This window comes from Panthera pardus, unplaced genomic scaffold (genome assembly GCF_024362965.1).
Source record: "Panthera pardus isolate Hobbes unplaced genomic scaffold, ASM2436296v1 HiC_scaffold_15, whole genome shotgun sequence".
Taxonomy (NCBI): Eukaryota; Metazoa; Chordata; class Mammalia; order Carnivora; family Felidae; genus Panthera; species Panthera pardus.
Genome location: NW_026526710.1, coordinates 50,681,511 through 50,700,126, shown reverse-complemented (window position 1 = coordinate 50,700,126; position 18,616 = coordinate 50,681,511). Strand labels below are relative to the sequence as shown.

Here is an 18,616-nt window from a genome sequence, read left to right as displayed (position 1 = left end):
CAGTTAATTTCAGTTAAAAGGGAAGACTCACTTTTTTTAAATTTATTTATTTTGAGAGAGAGAGAGTGAGAGAGAGCAAGTATGAGCAAGAGAGGGCCCATCAGAGAGACAGCGAGAGAGAATCCCAAGAAGGCTCCTTGCTGTAAGCACAGAGCCCGACATGGGGCTCGATGTGGGGCTCGATCTCACAAACTGTGAGATCATGACCTGAGCAGAAATCAAGAGGTAGTCACTTAACTGACTGAACCACCCACGTGCCCCAAGACTCACTAACTCTTAAATCAGTAAAATTCAGTATGGTAAGCATTTGTCATGTGCCTTTTATGAGATAGGGAAACAACCTGTTTAAGATATGAAGATGGTTAAGGTAGGAGGCTTTATGTCTTTTGTGAAAGGCTTCTTGGGGAAAGCAATGTTTGGGCAAGAAAAAGGAGTTGGAGGCAAGAAATGGGAGGACATTGGAGACAGAGAAGCACAGATTCAGAAAACGGAGTGGTTGGAGCAGGAACAGAGATAGAAGGCTGCATCTGGAGGCAGAGGGGTGAGCTGGAGAAGGATGGAAGGGCTCTCAGAGTCTGGAAGAAAGGGAGATTCATCCTGCAGGCGATTAGGCTGCTCAGCAGGTGAGTGGCATGGTTAGATGGGGTGTTGTGAGGGATAGATGAGAAGAAACGAAGCCTCCTTCATGTTCTCTCTGTGCAGTTTTACCCTGTTGTACTACTGTATGCATTTTGAGAACCTCTGAAGATGCCTCTTGAGAATGGCATTCGGAAATAGTTTGGAATGCAATGGGGCGTGCACCAAATAAACAAATCCAGGGGCCGGGGGCCAGGGTGGAGAATAATACAATAGGGCAGGCAACAGGTGCTGATGAGGAAAGTGACTGGAGACACGTTTAGAAGGTGAAATGAGCGGGACTTGTGGACTGATGAGAGCTGCTGGGTGAGGAAGTGGTGTAGAAGGAGGCTTAGGCGATGGAACCGTTCTGATGTTACCAACTCAAAGGGAGATCTAAAGGGGAGCATGCTTCATCTGGAGGCAGAGATGAGGGACCTAAGCTGGCCTGGGGGTGGGGGAGTGGGAGAGGTCAGAAAGGCTGTCTGGATGACTCAACACGGGAGCAGAGTTAGCACTTAGTGTATCAAACCATCCCATCTCTCATTGGTTGTTGTGTACAGTTGTGATTCTACATAAATCCATGACCTGCAGGGATCTGAGGCACTTTCGACCTCCTAGGTCACAAGTAAACAGATGCACGAAGTTTACTAGCCAGGCAGTTAAATGCAGCTTCTCACTAGCTGCTCTGCACCGATTTCTTATTTAAGGGATCCTTTTAGAGGACATTCTTGGTTAGTTTGGATTTTTTAAAAATTTTAAACAAACCTTCAGTTTATGGATTTGTAAACTACCATTGCATCACTCCAGAGAATGGTGCCAGACATGAAGACTTTCTATGTGACTGGACAGGTATAAACACAGAAACCCTCAAGCACTAAATAGCTTCTCTGGGCTAATTTGTACCACCCTCAGTTAAAACATGTAACTCTGAACCCCTAATGCATCACGTTGTGGGGGATGCAGGCATCCGTGTCTGTCATATTTTGGGCCTCCCTGGTGGTGTGTTACACGTGGTATGTGATTCCTTTCTTGTTTCCTCTGCTAGACATTGGAGAAGCTTGGCGCTGGCCCAGACTTACGTTTCATACGAGGCTGAGTGACAATTCGGCCCTTTTGATCCTACAGTGATAATCGCAGGCATGACGCCGAGGGTATAGGGTTGTCGTAAGGATTGCATTGGACAATTCGAGTAAAGAACTTAGCATGGTGCCTGGCTCACGGTCAGGAGCCACCAATTATTATTTTCCAGGTATGCTGAGTTCAGTTCCTGGTTCAGAGGTCAGTTGTCAGAGACTGGAAGATGCACTACAGTTTATCATGAAGAATTTGTCTAAGTAGTGACTTGGAGGAACATACAGAAGAAAAACTACTGTTTGAGAGATATTTCCTTTAACATGTCCTTCCCCCTGACCCCTCCCCCCCACCCCCCACCTACCTGTTGAGAGAAACAGGATCTAGCTGACTGTTCTGTGTAACCAAATGAAGGACCTTCAAAAACCGCCGTGGGTAGTTTGAGAACTTCCCGCAGGAACTGATCATATCGTCCATAAACCATCACCCCACTGGAGTCAGAAATCATTGAGAAAATATCTGACGGCAGGGAAAAGGAAAGATATTTATTCATCACTTAAATATTCCCCGCTGTTTCAGTGCACCATATCTGCTGCAAATAACCGAAAATGTAGCAGAATAAGTAATTTTTTTATGAAAGAGTAACATAAAGGTTAATTGTTATGCTGAAGTATTCCTGGCATTGTGTTTCCTTTGGTGTCTTTTAGGTAGCTGATTCTGGAACACAGCATTGTGTTGGATAAAATTAGCATATTTTGATAAGACAGAGAATATCCCATTTTTATTTTAAGGTCAATTATCAACTCATACATCACTCAATGGAAGGAATTTTTGTATATGTGAGGAATCTGCTGACCTCATTGAAACACACAATGAACATTTTCTACAACAATGGGGTATGTATGTATGTATCTAGCTAGCTATTTGCCCATCTATATTATCACAAAAACCTTTGAGTTTTGGTTTAGGGTACTGAAAAATGAAAGATGCAATGGGGATAAGAACATAATGAAAACACTTGATTAACTTCCCACAGAAGCAGAAAACTTTCTATAAATCACAGTGTGCTAGGTGGAAGGTACGTACTTGATTTACAGGGAAGGGTCTTTTGACTCACGCAGTGGAGGGGAAGCCTGGCCTTGGGGAAGATCAATGAGGTAAAGTCAGAGTCCCAGACAGAGCCCGTGTCTTCATTGAACCTCTGTTCTTCCGCTTCTGCCACTACGGGCACTTAGTGATATTAATGGCATAATTTCTCAAGGTACTTTATAATTCCTCTGTGGAAGTCACTATGGTCATGAAAGCGTCTGCTATCGTAGTTTGTCACTGTGCGAGACTGTGACTAGGAGGGTACAGCTGTTGGGACAAACTGTTGTAAATTCAAGATGCTGCCTCTGTTCAGTTTGGGCTTAGTGTCTCAAGGTCAAAATGCAGTGTGGGGACATGGTTTTTACACTGCAGTCAGATGTGAAGCACATTACAGGCTTTAGCTGGATTATGTTTTGAGGCTGTGAATTGGCGCTCATTTCCTTCAAATACTCCAGTTCTAAAGGATTTCTACTGTTTCAAATAGTTTATCAATTATGAGGCTAAAGAAAATTCACCCAAGCAACAAAATTAATGTTGTTTTCATTTGCCTTCACAACTGTTAACTTGGTGAATTTTCTCTCTTATGTTTCATTTTAACTGATTAAAAAAAAAAAAAAAAAAGCAAAAGAAAGAAAGAAAAGAAAAAAAGTTGCCCAAAGCAAAACACTCTTATGTAATCCCATATATAGAAACTCAAGAATTCCAATAAAAAGAGGGAAAAGGAAACCCAGGAAAAGTAAGTGGACTTTCTTATAGGAGCGTAGGAGCTGACACCTTGTGTGTTTTTAGACAGGTTGGTTAACTACAATTGGGACATCCTGACCATCTTCTGGGCTTTATTTCTAGGGCAGGACACAGTTTTGAAAAGTAGCCTAGGCCTTTCAAATCTCCCACTGAAAAAATTTAGACAACATTTCTAACTAGAGCAAAGGCAGAAGGAGTACCAACACTGACCTTTCACAAACTTGAAGCTCATATGAAACTCCTTTGTGCTGATGAAGTTTTGCTAAGCAATAGCCGAACTAGGGCTAGGTCACTGGGATTAATGGGACGTGGCTGTTAATGGCCACTCTGGTTTTTAAAAATAAACGAGGGAACTCTGAGGAAGCTATCAAAATGATATGTGTGTACCTGAGTCCTGGGCTTTCTGTTTTATATATATATTGTTATATGACTATATATATATATATGTATATATATATATATATATATACATATATATATATATATACATACACATATGTATATAGCCATATATACTATGCAATATGCTGATAATATGTAATATATGTATATGTAATAAAATATAAGGCTACTTCAAAGATTAAATTAGTTAATGGATGAAAAGCATGCAGATGTAAAAGACACAGAATAGTGCTTGGCCCCTAGTATGCAGTACAGAAATGTTAGCTACTTTTACTATTGATTTCTTTTCACGTTTTTTCTGTCATTTACTTAATATGCTTAGACACTGCCTCCCCAATGGGATTGCTCTGTAATGTTCCCAATCATACTCTAAATCACCACTGTGATTTAGATACATACAATAATAGATTAGAAGAATTTACATTCATTGATTCATTCAACTAAAATTCACTTAGCACATACTAAATGTGTAAAATTGTGCTAAGCAATGAAGGTACAGAAAAATCAGGACATAGTTCTTTTTTTGTATTTATTTTTTTAGTGAATTAAAACAAAATTTTATTTTTAAATGGTATCAAACTTAACAAAAAATTGCAAGAATAAGAGTACTCCAAAGGACACTCACATACCCTTTATCCAGATTCATCTATTAACACTTTATTCCATTTATTTTATCATTCTATCATCTATCTATCCATCTATCATCTGTCTACATCTACTTGTCCGTGTGTACATATGTATGTACAAACACGTTTTCTGAATTGAGACTAATTTGCATATATCATGGCCTTTACCTCTGAACACGGCCGTGGGTCCTCCCTAAGAATAAGGGTATGTCCTTTTATGAGACTACAGCAAGGGTTAGCAAACTTTTTTGGTAAAGGGCCAGATAGTAATATTTTAGGTTTTGTGGACCACACATGGTCTCTGTCACACGTTCCTCTTTGTACTTTATACAACCCTTTAAAAATGGGAAAACTATTCTTAGCTGATGGGCCATAGCGTGTTGACCCTGGATTACAGTGTAGTTATCCACTTCAGTATATGTAACATTGATACGCTAATCTTATCTAATATTATCTAGCCTACTGGCCATATTCCAATTTTGTGAATTGGTCAGTGACAGGGCATAGATTTTGACCTCTGGGAGGTCCCAGTCCCCTGGGGATACAGAGACATGCTTACATAGTGCATCATATGACATCATAAATTGTAACACGGTGGCGTGAATACCAGAACAGTAGGGTGTACAGGAGGCAGCAAGGGTTCAAAGAGGGTTTCCAGAGTGAGGAGTGGGTCAGGGAAGACTTCCTTTCACAGGTGACTTTTAGGTCTTCTTAGGTGATAGAGGTGGCTTCTAGGCCAAGTATAAAGGACAATCAGGGGCCAGTGAAGCTTTAGGAAATAGCACCAGGATGTGCACAGGCATGCTCAAGCATGATGCACTCAAGCTCTGCAAGTAGTTCATTGTCAAGGGGCCTTGGGTGCACATAAGGGCTCGGTGGGAGATGAGGTAGAGATATGAAGAGCTTCTAGCCTCTTCTAAGGAATTTAGGTGGTGTCCAGGAGATGTTGGGGAGATACTAAAGACTTAAGGCAGGCCAGTGAGTCAGAAATATTACCGCGGAGATAGGTGTGGAGGCAAAACAACCAGTTCCATTATAGAAACTCAACAAATCCACGGTGTTTGCTATAATGCTGGTCTTTTAAACAAAACCAAACAAGCCCTCCTCAGAAGCTTTAGAACAGCACCTGATTTTCTAGGTTAATGGCATTAAATTCAGAATTCCTTATGGTTCTTAGGACTATCTGGGAGCCCCGAGAAAGAAGCACAAACAGGTGCTCCAACTCATGACAACAATAGCTTATAACTGGACCAAGAACAATTTGACAGAAACAGGTATTTTATTCCGTCAAGTTTACGTTTAGGTCCGTGTGTGCTATGGCTGCAGGGGGCGCCCTCACACTCTAAGCAGCTCGGAGGCATGCAGTGGACACCCTGCACAATTGGTTCCTGGTGGCCCCGAGCACTGGAAATGGTGATGCAACATGGAGTTGTTGTCCTTTCTAATGCATTTTAAAGCACTTTGAAAAATTCAGTTGAAAATTTTCTGTTTTCTGCTTTTTGCTTTCTCAAATTCCTAATTTGTTTTCAGCAATTACTCTTGCCCCACACTCACCGGCAGGGGCTAGTTGGAACAAACTAAATATCCTTCATCCCTATGCACAAAAACAGAAAAATTGCCAGACAAGCACAGCTGGCCTATTGGCTGAAGCGAATTAGAACTTAAAGAAGGGAAAACAAAAACCCTCAAATCCTGAGAAATTCCATATCCTTTCATTTGATTTTTTCTTTTTGACAAAAGCAATGCAGAAAATCATTACTTCGCCTGTTTTATCATTAAGTGCAGCCGAAGCCGGCAAAAGAAGACCAGAGAAAACAGAATCCTGCTCGGCAAGAGTCAGCCACTGTGGTCTATGGGCAGATTTGCCTATATTTGCATATTTAGTTAATAGTTACCACTGAAATTAAAAATATCGGTGACTCAAGATATGCATTTTTGACTATTAACATTTTGGAGAGATTCTTCCAACCAAACTGCTTTCAGTTAAATTGTTTTTATCAAAGTGCTCTCAATCGACTAACCAGAATACCACTAAAACCTTCCTGGGATTAAGTACACAAAGAGTGACTCCTGAGCCCCAGAGCTGGGGGCATATTAGGCTGTGATTCAGGTCCACTGCTCTGGGAGAGGGCAATGTGATATATCTCAAGATCGCACTCTCTGTTTTTGTGGTTCTACAGAAGTTGTGACACCGAAACTTATTTCCGCAGACTGGAGAACATAGTTTACTCCCAGTGAGACTCATGTGTTTAACTTCTTTCACTGTGCTGAAAAGGATTTACTTTGGCCACAGATAGCATGCATGCTTTGCTCACTGATGGTGGGGTGAGGAGAAAGCACCCTAGCAATTACATTGTTTGCTTTGAATTCCTGGATGTGCTGGGTTTTGACACTTGGTGAAGATCTGCTCAGAAACTTAGTTACCTTGAGCTTAACTCTGCAGACACAGGTTGCTTGTTTACCTAACGACCATTCCCTTTGTCTTTATTGGCCCCAAGTTTCTTCCCAGGCTAAGAAGGGAAAGCAGAGGTCTTTCCCAGCCCAGGGGGCAGAGGTGGGCTCCTCCCTCACCATCATGGGCACCCCTTTCTTGTTACCAGTAACTGGTGTAGCAACTGGTTTCTGATGCCACACTGGGGGCTGGGGGCCTCTGGAGTGAGATGGGACTCTTGAGATTGCAGTATCCTTTTTCCCCCAGCAGAGGGACAAAATCTGACACTGAGGAAGCCTGAATGGAGAGATGGACAGCACTGTGAACCTTGCTGGCACAGCATTAATTAGCCTGGTTCATGCAAGGCCCCAAGGACCCCAAGGAAGGTCAGAAAACTGGTTCTCTTAGTTAAGTTCCTCAAACGTGTTTTAATATGGAATCTTTTTGTCTATGTGCCTATTAATATAACATTGAGTAAGTATTTGGAAATGTTTCTCAAGACTTAAAAAAAAAGTATCTGATGTCCTCAGCATAAGTGGCCAATCATGACATGAGATCATCAGGCAAGGCCTTCAAGATTTTTTCCTCTGCCCTGGTTCATTTCGCTAAACTTTCTCCTCTCAGCCGAACCCCGAAGGAAATGCTTCCTGGATTACTCTGGAGCTATGCTTCAAAAAAGGACATTGGGGGGAGCCTGGGTGGCTCAGTTGGTTAAGCGTCCCACTTCGGCTCAGGTCACGATCTCACAGTTCATGAGTTCGAGCCCTGCGTCGGGCTCTGTGCTGACAGCTCAGAGCCTGGAGCCTGCTTCACATTCTGTGTCTCCCTCTCTCTCTCTGCGCCTTCCCTGCTCATGCTGTGTCTCTCTCTGTCTCAAAAATAAATAAACATTAAAAAAAAATTTTTTTTTTTTAAAAAGGACATTGGTCCCATCACCTTCTCATTTCACTACTATCCTCAATTAAGCACTGAGGCAGATAGTTTTTAATTTTCAAAATCTCTTTCGGGATAACTAAAGAGAAACTAAACTCTCCCTTGTCAGGTCTGCTTGGGCTTCTCTGAATCCTTACTTCACTTGGCTCGTCCATGAAAGGAGGTTCCCAGGGTGAGGGGAGATGTGTGGTTGTGGGGTTTCCATGTGCCTTCCACCACTTATCTACTGGCCCAATGACAGAACTCTGCTGTGCAGCATGTCTGGGGAAATTCCAGAGGATTTTTTTTTTTTCTTTCTGTATCTTCCTTCATTTTTCAGTCTTGGTGCCTCAAGAAGCAAGAGATCACACTCAAAAGCTGACAGGCAGCAGGTGAGAAAAGAGCCTGGAGGCGGCGAATCACAGATGATTAGAGCCGGGAGGGAACCTCCAGGTGTCTAACAAAATACCCAAGTTTGGGACAGAGATGGAAGCTGAGGACTAAAGAAGTGAGGTAATGTCCACAGAATAACTCAGCCAATTAGTCACATGGCTGGGCTTGCAAGCTGGGGTTCCCGGTTCCATGACAGTGCTCCTTTCCCACACAGCATTACAGCCCAAACTCATAATATTTCAGGTAAGGGAAAGGGGTTAAGTGGAAATTTTTCTTTTAAACACTGCATCACTTAAAAATAGTTAGAAATGAAAATTCTTGCCCCCTCGTCCCACCTTCGGTCTTCTGAATCAAAAACTCTGGGAGTGGTACCCAGAAATCTGTAGTTTAAAAAGCTCTCCAGATGATTCTATAGATCCACAAATTTCAGAACCACTAGAGAAAAAAAAAAGTCACGTTCAAATCCTGGTGCCATCTCAGCTATAATGACTTCATTCTACCCGAGTCTCAGCTTCTTTACCTAAAGCAAACAAAATGCCTGTGTTTTCTTGGTTAAAAAACTACCACATTTAGTGACAAAATGTACATAAAAGGCCCACAATCACTTGATGCACCCTAGCTATCACGTTTTTATTGGAATCCAGTTAATTCTCAGTCTATAGCGTCTCTGTGTGATTCTTATGCCTGTAACCCTGGCAATGTCTATTTTGGAACCTTCGGAATTCCCAGTGACTTGAACAGCACCGGCTGAGAATAATGAGGAAATGTGCCAGGAGTCTTGGCTTTGGATTACCTAAAAAAAGAAGGCTTCCTGACATGGTCTTCATGTCCCTGTGACGATGGACTTATACCTGTGAGGCAGCACAGTACAATCAACTTGAAAGAGTATATATCTTACTTTAATATTACAAAAAGCCTAGTGGGTGATAGTCAACAGGTTGTAATATACTAATCCATAAGTAGAAGGAAAATATTAATATCATTAACATTTACCTAATATGAAAATATTTCTTTCACACAATGCAAAGATCCATGAAGATTGTATCTCAAGTAGCTCTCGTAGAATGAGGAAAGTCAAAGTGGGTGGCAGGACACAGCGGAAATGGGGAAAGGAGAATGGTATACGGGAGGGATCGGCGAAGAGAGACACAAAGAATAACTTACATCTTAATTTGTCCATGATCTTCCCTCCACACAACGTGGCTAAAGCCATTTTGACAGCAAATACTGAAATTTTACCATGGCCTTCCCTGTTTAATAACAGAAAAAAAAAAAAAAAAAGATGTCATTTGGAGAACTTCCAGTAATGCGATTTGACATTTTCTGTTCTGTAGAAATCATAGGACACCGTAGCTGCATACATTATGTGAACATAACCATTTTAGAAAAGACCATGAATACAATTGAACACAAGTTTCTGAAAAGCTGACTATTCAATGTTTCATTTTTTCAAGAGAGAGCAGAATCTTCAAGTTATTCTTTGTCTATGTCACTTGTTCAAAGCATGAGCTGGCAGCTAGAGGGATATGTACTATTTAGCCATGGATTACAATTACAGAACATGATTTTCACTTGGGGTTTCATAAAATAATTTTATGCATGATGATTCCACAGTCTCCATAATTTAATTAAACATGGTTTCAGGAAAAAAACAATTTGGTAGGAGAATTCCTGAATTTTATTAGAGTAACTATGGGGATTTTTCCATCACACCTTTTTTTTCTTCACCCATCATTTCCTACCCACAAGCTGTGTTTGTGTGATACATTTACTTTCCGAAGAGAGTTGATATTTTAAAGGGGCCAAAGTAAGAGCTCTGTTTGAGCTCCTTCTACCAAATTGACATTAGAGCTGCCAAATCTTCATCGATTCAGGAAGTGTAACTGACTTGTCCTTCACAAACTGTGATATAAAGGGCACACTGTAAGAAGTATAATATTTCAGCTAAATGATTTTGCAGCTGGGATAAACCGTTCGTTCTTGTATCCTTGGAATCAGAAAGTGTATCACATTAGTAACTCATTTCTTTGATAGTTGCTCCTCTTAAGAATGATCAACAGAGTTATTTTAAATAATAATGTGGCTTAAACGTAAGTAAAGTCAGTACTGACAAGGGTTTAATATATAGAATAAATCATTTATATGACTAAGATCCGTATATATGACATTTTAGAGGAATAAGGTGCAATAAACAATTGTGTCTTTGTTCCTTATTAGACTCCAGAGATAGATGATGTTATTCATCCTTGCTGCTGTCATTCTTAGCATAGTAAGTACCTCAAATACAGCCAGCCAGAATGTGAAAGTGACTGAGCCCTATGCTGTTTGCTCTCCCGTTTATATTTCTAAGCCTAAGCACCAGATCTGTGTAATTAGTTATTGGATACCTCATGTCAAACTAAGTATGTTCAAAGTAGAGCTCGTTATCCTTACAAAGCCCTCCCATAATACTCAGACCAACCCACTACTATCTGCTTCTGGTTGTTAGTCCCTCTTCTGGTTGTCAGACTCACCATGCACCTAGTTACCCAAAAATGAACTCTGGGGAAGGGGTTAACCTTGACTTTGTTCTCTTCCTTAATTCACCACCACCTGAAATGTGTGAGGGACTCAAATACACGTCTGAACTGTACACTAAGGCCATTCCCTGCTTTCCATTCCAACTGCCATTGCTTTATCAGCTCTTGCTGGAACACTGTAATAATTTCTTAAATGATCTCTGTGCTTGCACACTCACATCACAAAATCGACCATATTATTTTTTTTTTATGTTTACTTTTGAGAGAGAAAAGAGAGAGAGACAGTATGCGAGCGGAGGGGTGGGGGGGCAGTGCTGAGAGAGAGGGAATCATGGAATCCGAAGCAGGCTCCAGGCTCTGAGCTGGCAGCACAGAGTCCAACGTGGGGCTCGAACCCACAAACGGAGAGATTGTGACCTGAGCCGAAGTCGGATGCTCAATCAACTGAGCCACCCAGGCACCCTGATGATATTATTTCATTATTTAAAACTCTAATTGCTTCCGTTTGCCTACAGGCTATGATTACAAGTTTATCTGTGTTCTCCAGTCTTCCCTGCTACCATTTCTGTTGAACCTCACTCCATAGTCCCATGTTTAATGCCCTGCCCTTCCTACCACATTTGCCCAGGACTCTGTCACCTGTTCATCAAAGACTCAGCTCCATATATCATCACTCCATTTGCTCTGAAAACAGCTTTTCCCCTGGATGTGCAGGCAAATGCTCTTCCCTCCACTTCTACTTACTATTTGGCACCTATCACACTGAGTGACCTTTGTTTATTTACATATCTGCATGTAATTTGACCCCACACTGTGAGATTCCTGGGGGCAGAGACCATATATGTCTTCTCAATTAGTTGAATTCCTACAGCCTTGTACTTCGTCTCCCCCATAATTAGTGAACAATATATTTCTTATATTAATTAATGACTATTAATCTTTATGATAGGTGCCCCTAGAATTTCAAATGGCCACTCATTTAGTTGTTTGCTAATTTGGGAGCAGGTAGCTGTAATAAAAATACGATGCTTTTGTCAAAAATAAACCTCATTCAGAATTATTCCATGTGCATCGTATTCCCAACTGCATGGATAACTTGAAGTATCAAAAATTTATTCTAGGAAATCATTAGTTCCCTTTCCTAAGCTGAAACATGGTTCAAATTATGAGAACAGGGAAATCTACAAAATGTGGAAGAACAGGAGAAATGCCAATGATAAGGTTTTCTCCAAAATGCAGAGAAATTGAGGAGCATTATATGTGAGATTTCAAGAGCAATACAAGTTTCTTTCAATGAATCAGAGAGAACAATTTAACTCAAGAAAGAGGATAGACCACAGATAATGATGGAACAGAGAGTTCTCCACAGGATGAAATGATGATAGCTCACAGATGAATTCTTAAGCCTTAGCTTTTAATGAAGAAGATCCTAGGGAGATCGCCAGTTCTGTATTGTTCTTGGAAATGCAAGATTAATGCTATTACATCCAGGAGTGGTTGTATCAGAGCTGTTCTGCCAAATTGACACAATAAATCTAGATAAATCACCAAGTGGAGGGCAGCTCAATGAGAGTTTTGCAGGAACTCAAGGGTGAAATTAGGCCACTGGAATGTATTGTTATGCAAGCCACTGTGCCATATTGCAAAGGTGACCCTGGTCACAAAGAAGGATTCAGGGGGTATGCAGGAATGTAGATCTCCATAAGCACACCAATATTGGGTGAATTTAGACCTTGCTCAGCCCTAGCAGTGGATAAATCTTGAAGGAATTTAAGGAGTGAGTGGAGACGAATGATGTCACAATGGAAAAGGGGGACACACCAAGGACTTAAATACAAATGGATCTTTTTAAAGAACATTTTCAGTAGATAAAACAGGATGAAGAAAAGGGTTGGGGAGAGAGATTTTCTAAAGACGTTTGACAAGATTCCACACCGAGGGCCATTACTTAAACTCATCTTGGGATCAGGGTCCTGTGTGTGTGTGTGTGTGTGTGTGTGTGAGAGAGAGAGAGAGAGAGAGAGAGAGAGAGAGAGAGAGAAAGTGGCGTTAACAATGCAAGTAAGGAGTAGGGAGACATCGGTGCACCCCGAGGGGAGAAGTACAAGAGTTGTGCTCATCAGGAATCATCCCTAACGGGGCCGTGTGATTCACAAACAGATCGGGAAATCCCTTAAGTATCTAGGAAGTGGAAAGTCAAGCTCAGGAGGATGGATAACAGGAAACTCCCAGGAGTCTAGTGCAAACCAGCAGGAAAGCAGCATATTGTTCCAAAGTGAGTCTGCACATGCAATGCCTCTAGGAGTAAAGCAGTAAAACTGCCCATATGGAATGTTGGCCGTCGGCCACAATTCCGGAAGAAGACCTGCCAAAGTGTACTGAGGATGAAAAACGTAGATTGTCCCTAATGCTGCAGGCCAAACAGCCTTGGAACGGCAACACTAGGAAGAGTGCTAGAAAAAGTCTATGCTTTTGTTTGTACTAAGAGCTATGGCAGCACATCTCCAACTTCATGTGTGCCTTTTTAAAAAAAAAAAAAATTATGTTTACTTATTTTTGAAAGAAAGAGCATGAGCCGGGAAGGGGCAGAGAGAGAGGGAGATACAGAATCCAAAGCAGGCTCTAGGCTCTGAGCTGTCAGCACAGAACTCAAGGACCTTGAGATCATGACTTGAGCTGAAGTCAGACGCTTAACTGACTGAGCCACCCACGTTTCCCCACGTGCAGTTCTAATCGCCATCTAAAGAAAGAGCAGAGCCAGGTATGTTTGCGAATACTGCATGCAGTATACAGTGTATCTATCAGAACCGTCCACTTGATGGGTGGGCTGGGCCTTCGAATCAATGACAAGACTGACAATGAGCCATTCTTGGTGGAGAAAAGTTGCTAGTGCAGTTGACTGATTGGTAGTGTAGAAGGTACAGCAAAAACTTTGAAGTGAAATGCACTATTGGCCTATCATTTTTTGTTTAAAAAATTGTACTTTTAAAGTAAAAATTTTATTTTCATATTTTCCCTTTTATTTTTTTATTTTTTTATTTTTTCATATTTTCCCTTTTAATGTAGAGCAGGAACACAATGCATAATACACGCTTTCCTCTTTTTTTCCCACTATTTGGTTTTTAGCAGAATGGAATATATTCTATTTTTTTAGGCCAATCAGCCGGAAGCTTTTGCCAATACAAACTTTACTTTCCTATTTAGCTTGAGGTCAAAAACTACCCAATTAAATTGCTATGCTGGTGCGTAATTAACACCTTGAAAGGTATTTAAGACAATCAGAAAATTAGCAAAAGTGCAAACTGAAATTGCTTTATAAATCAAGGTTTCCTTAAATCTTTTATTTCCCTTATACTTTGTTTTGTCACTCTGAAAACTTCTAAATTTTCCTAAGAGGTAACCAATTAAAATGGAAACAAGAGGGGCGCCTGGGTGGCTCAGTTATTTAAGCATCTGACTCTTGTTTTCAGCTCAGGTCATGATCTCATGGTTCATGAGATTGAGCTCCATGTTGGGGTCTGTGCTGGCAGGATGGAGCCTTCTTGGGATTCTCTCTCTCTCTCACCCTCCTACCCTCCCCCCTTCAAAATAAATAAATAAACATTTTAAAAATATTAAAAAATGGAAATAACAAAACACCCTTTAGTTAAAATATATACAGAGATTTGTAGTGTCTTAAAAACATACATTACTTTAAGGTTTGACTCATTCATCATAATAAAAAGTGACTAACCATTACACTGGGCTTTTTTCATGACCTCAAAAAGAGAGAAACTGATTTCTTTTAACTAAGAAGGTATTAGTTTTAGGGAAAAGTTGTCTGGGAGGGAAAATCTGCTTTCGACAAGAAGGAAAAACAACAAATAGATATTGATAGGTCTGAGATGCTAGGCTGAACTCAGAACAGAATGTAAATTTTCTCCAAGTTGTCAAGTGAGTTTCCTGTTTGAAATTAGAGAATCTCATGATAAATTTTAAGTCCTTGAAAGTGAGATTTGGATTCTGACTCTATTTGGAACAGGCTGATGGAATTATTTTTCTATTTGAGAGCACAGAAACCAGAAGCTCTTCTTTTACCAACATATTTCACAAAAACATTTGGTAAGCATTTTGATGAGCACAGAACTCAACTTTCTCTTTCTCACACATTTTGGTAGCTTAATTAACGGAGAAAATTGTTTCCTCCTCTTTCTTCCAAAACACGTCTCTATCGTAACTCATTTCTTTATCTGGGCGTCATTTTGTTCATATGGATCACTCATTTCATAACTCAACAATTATTTATTGACCATGTCTCACAGGTTGGGGATCTAATGATGAATAAGGTATGGCTCCCACCCTCAGTTTGCTCATAGTTTATTGGAGAAAAAGAATCAAAACTCACTAATTTTTTTTTAGAGTTTATTTACTTTGAAAGAGAGAGAGACAGTGGGAGAGGGGCAAATAGAGAGGAAGAGAGAGAGAAGCCCAAGCAGGCTCCATACTGTCAGTACAAAGCCCAGTGAGGGGCTTGAACTCACGAACTGTGAGACTGTGACCTGAGCTGAAGTCAGACACCTAACGACAGAGCTCTCAGGCACCCCGACACCGGTTAGTTTTAATACAGCATGTTTTTCAGAGGGTAGGGACCTCACCCCACTCATCTTTCATCCCCAGCCTATCATGGCACCCAGTGCAAAGCAAGCTCTTAATATACGTTAGTTAAGTTAATGGATGCACACGTGAAAAGAATTTTTTTTTTCGATTTACCACTTAAGTTTTATATCGAGAAATACTAAAATGCTTGAGAAAAATCATGAAGATTGGCCTTACAGTCCCTAATATTAGGTTGTGCGGTCATGTGACACCTTGAATTTGGAAGTAAGCACATACATAATTACTCTTATTTGGGGGATGATGAAGTTAACATGTGCACAGATAGAAATCCCTTAATTGGCTGTGGCATCTCTTTGGCCTTCCCATCATGTTAGCAAAACATTTGGGGAAAGAATTCGTCATAACACCTGGCGACGCGAGTTTGCCAGGACTTTCTCCAGCATGGAAGGAGGCAATACTGTGGACATATCTCCTTTACCCCTATGAAACTCTTTTTGCCACTCACGCAAAGTATAAGTCTGACATAAAGGCAAGTGACATTAAGAATGTTCATTTTATCTACAATTGTAGAAATTCTTTAGAGAGAGTCTATTTTCGTGACAAGCAGGAACCTTGAAACAAAGTATTTTCTACTAGAACAAAATTTTAGCGATTAGAGGAGAATGTTCTGTGGAAGTCTTGAGTTTAAGATGTGGTACAAAAGAAAATCACCAAGCAAACACTATGTTAAATATCTAGTTCTAGCCGTATAGACAATAAAAAGAAAAAAGAACATTTGGTTTTATAGACCTCGTCTCTTTTTCCTTTGCTCTCACACAACCACACAGCCTCAAATGTGAACCATCCATTTCACTGGTGCGCAGAGAAAGGGCTGTGTACTTTGTACCACATCTTGCATTAAACATCAAAATTATTTTTTAAACTCAAAAGGCAGACGGATTTGGGCAGAGTTCCAGAATATTTTATATCGACGAGTCTGAAATAGTGCTGTGGTACCTTTCATAGCATTGGAGGGGGTGTGTGGGGAAGCTCAGGAGTGGGAATGGATGTTCAAATGGCTCAGCAAGGTGCAATACGTCAAACAGAGGATTCTGTATTCTCTGTGAAAGACTATTATATGATAGATTTGGAATTCTGGATGGCTGTCATAAAACTGACTCTAAATCTACAATGTAATATGTGTTAAGTCCAAATATTTCCTTCACATACACTCTGTCAGACATGTCTGAGTACCACAAACTGGAAAGGTTAGGAATGTGGGCATCATAAAACTATCCTGTAAAAGCTGGGTAAGTTTGGGGGGAAAAGTACCTTAATTTCTCATTTAAAAATGTAATAGAAAGCATGAATACAGCTGAACTTACACTGATGCCTGAAACAAATGATTCTTTTTCCCCACTGACCTCACCTAGTGTGACACTGTATTACTTACACGCTATGTAACCTCCACATGTCCCAGCCGTATCGCTTACTCAACCTGAAAAGTTATAATCCCTTAGTGCCCAACCAGTAGGACTGTGGGCAAACAAATGGTATTAGCTATTACTACAATGAGTAATATGATTACTAATTACATTAGTACATAATCACTATTAGTATATATAATTACTGATTACATTAGCATATTATTACTATCATTGGAGAACTGGCTTTAAGAATATAGCGTGACACCTGAGAAGAGGAACACCACCATTCTTTTTAATCTTTATCCTTGTCCTCCTATGAGATTCGCATGGCTGAATATATGTGAAAATAACATTTGCTAAAAACAAGGCCACTGTCACCTAATCTACCTTAGGAAGAATTTCCCTAAGAAAGAAGATTCTAGTGAATTGAAATGAGATTAAGTCAACAGACTAAAGTTGTTGTTCATGTTTCCCAAGAAATGAAGAAGGGAGTACGAGAACTACAGGGAAGTCTTTTGTGAAAATAGGATACTCCCACACTAGTAGTCACAGCCATCTGTTTTCTTCTCTTGTGGAACAGAAGTAAAAATAGAGGGTATGAATCTAGGTGACAGAGCAAACCTGGACTCCCTAGTCTTGGTAATATATTAGAGATTAAGGAGGACTTAGTTTCAGAAAAAGAATGAAAAGAAATTAGTGTGTTGAGCTAAGAAAAGTCAATCTTTGATCTTTATTCATTCATTCATTCATTTGTAGATTCATTATAAGCTGGACATTGTCTCAGGTGCTGTGTATACAAAGAGTAAGCCATGGTCCCACTGTATAGTAGCTTGTGGGAGGCAGTCATATAAATAGGAAGACATGCACCATAAAAGAATAACAAAATCATTTGAAAGGAACAGTAGGACCTGGGGAAGAGGGGGGTCAACTCAGCCATGAGAGGTGAAGGGCTTCACAGAGGATCAGTTTGTGACCCCATCTCTTTGAAAGGTCAATATAGACTTTTAAGAATTAGTGTCAAGGTCACAATTATACCTCAATAAAGCTGTTGAAAAAAATTATTGTCATCTTGTAACTTTCTGCCATGTTGTTTTTCTTTTGTTACTCTCAGTTTTCCTAAAAAATAATAGTTAACAGTGGGAAGAAAAGCTGCCTCCAGGTTGTTAGCAAATAAGGGAAAGAGGCAGGCTAATTCCTGGGGTGTGCAGAAGAAAAGAGATGAGATATAGAGACTGGCTCTGGCTGTTTTCTAATTCTTCTTCACTCTCAGTCCCTCATCCCCGATTTTGACACCTTTCCCACCCTTCCCAGGTACACCTGTCATTTTCCTAGGGACTCTGGAGGAGACAGTGTCTGGGATGGAAAGGTCTGCTTAGAAGTTGATTGGTCATTGACCACTGGTTGACTCTTGCTAGGATACAGCCATTTTTAGGAGGAAAGTCAGGAAAAACAAACATCTTCTAGACTCAAGGGACTGATATTCAGAGACAGAATGGCAAACAAAAGCATAGTCTCTGGGCATGAATCCTAGCTCCTAACATTCTAGAAATCATCCTACATCTGTAGCAATGCACTCTATCTTCTAAGAGGCTGAGTTGGTGGAGAAACCTTGCAACTAGGAAGCTAGCTGTGGTCTGCAGTGAGCATGTCTGGGGGAGGACTGAGACGCAGGTGTTTCTCTGGGGAGAGAAGGGAAAGAGTGATATTTTGGGGGAGGTATGGTTGCGAGAAGGCAAGTCTGGTTCTCAAGGATACAGGCAAGTACAGTGGGCTTTGAACCTCATTTCAGGTTACCATATTCATGGAAGA

The 18,616-nt window shown here is 40.5% G+C and overlaps 1 protein-coding gene across 30 annotated transcripts in view; it reads right to left on the bottom strand.

The window, feature by feature from the left end:
* Positions 1 to 18,616, bottom strand: part of DTNA (dystrobrevin alpha) — a 355,255-nt gene that overhangs the window by 75,516 nt on the left and 261,123 nt on the right. For all 30 annotated transcript variants that reach the window (XM_053902550.1, XM_053902552.1, XM_053902551.1 and 27 more), the window contains 2 exons: positions 9,451 to 9,536; positions 2,054 to 2,208 (listed from right to left, as the gene is read on the bottom strand). In XM_053902550.1, coding sequence (XP_053758525.1) covers positions 2,054 to 2,208; positions 9,451 to 9,536 — 241 coding nt within the window. The remainder of the gene's footprint in view (positions 1 to 2,053; positions 2,209 to 9,450; positions 9,537 to 18,616) is intronic.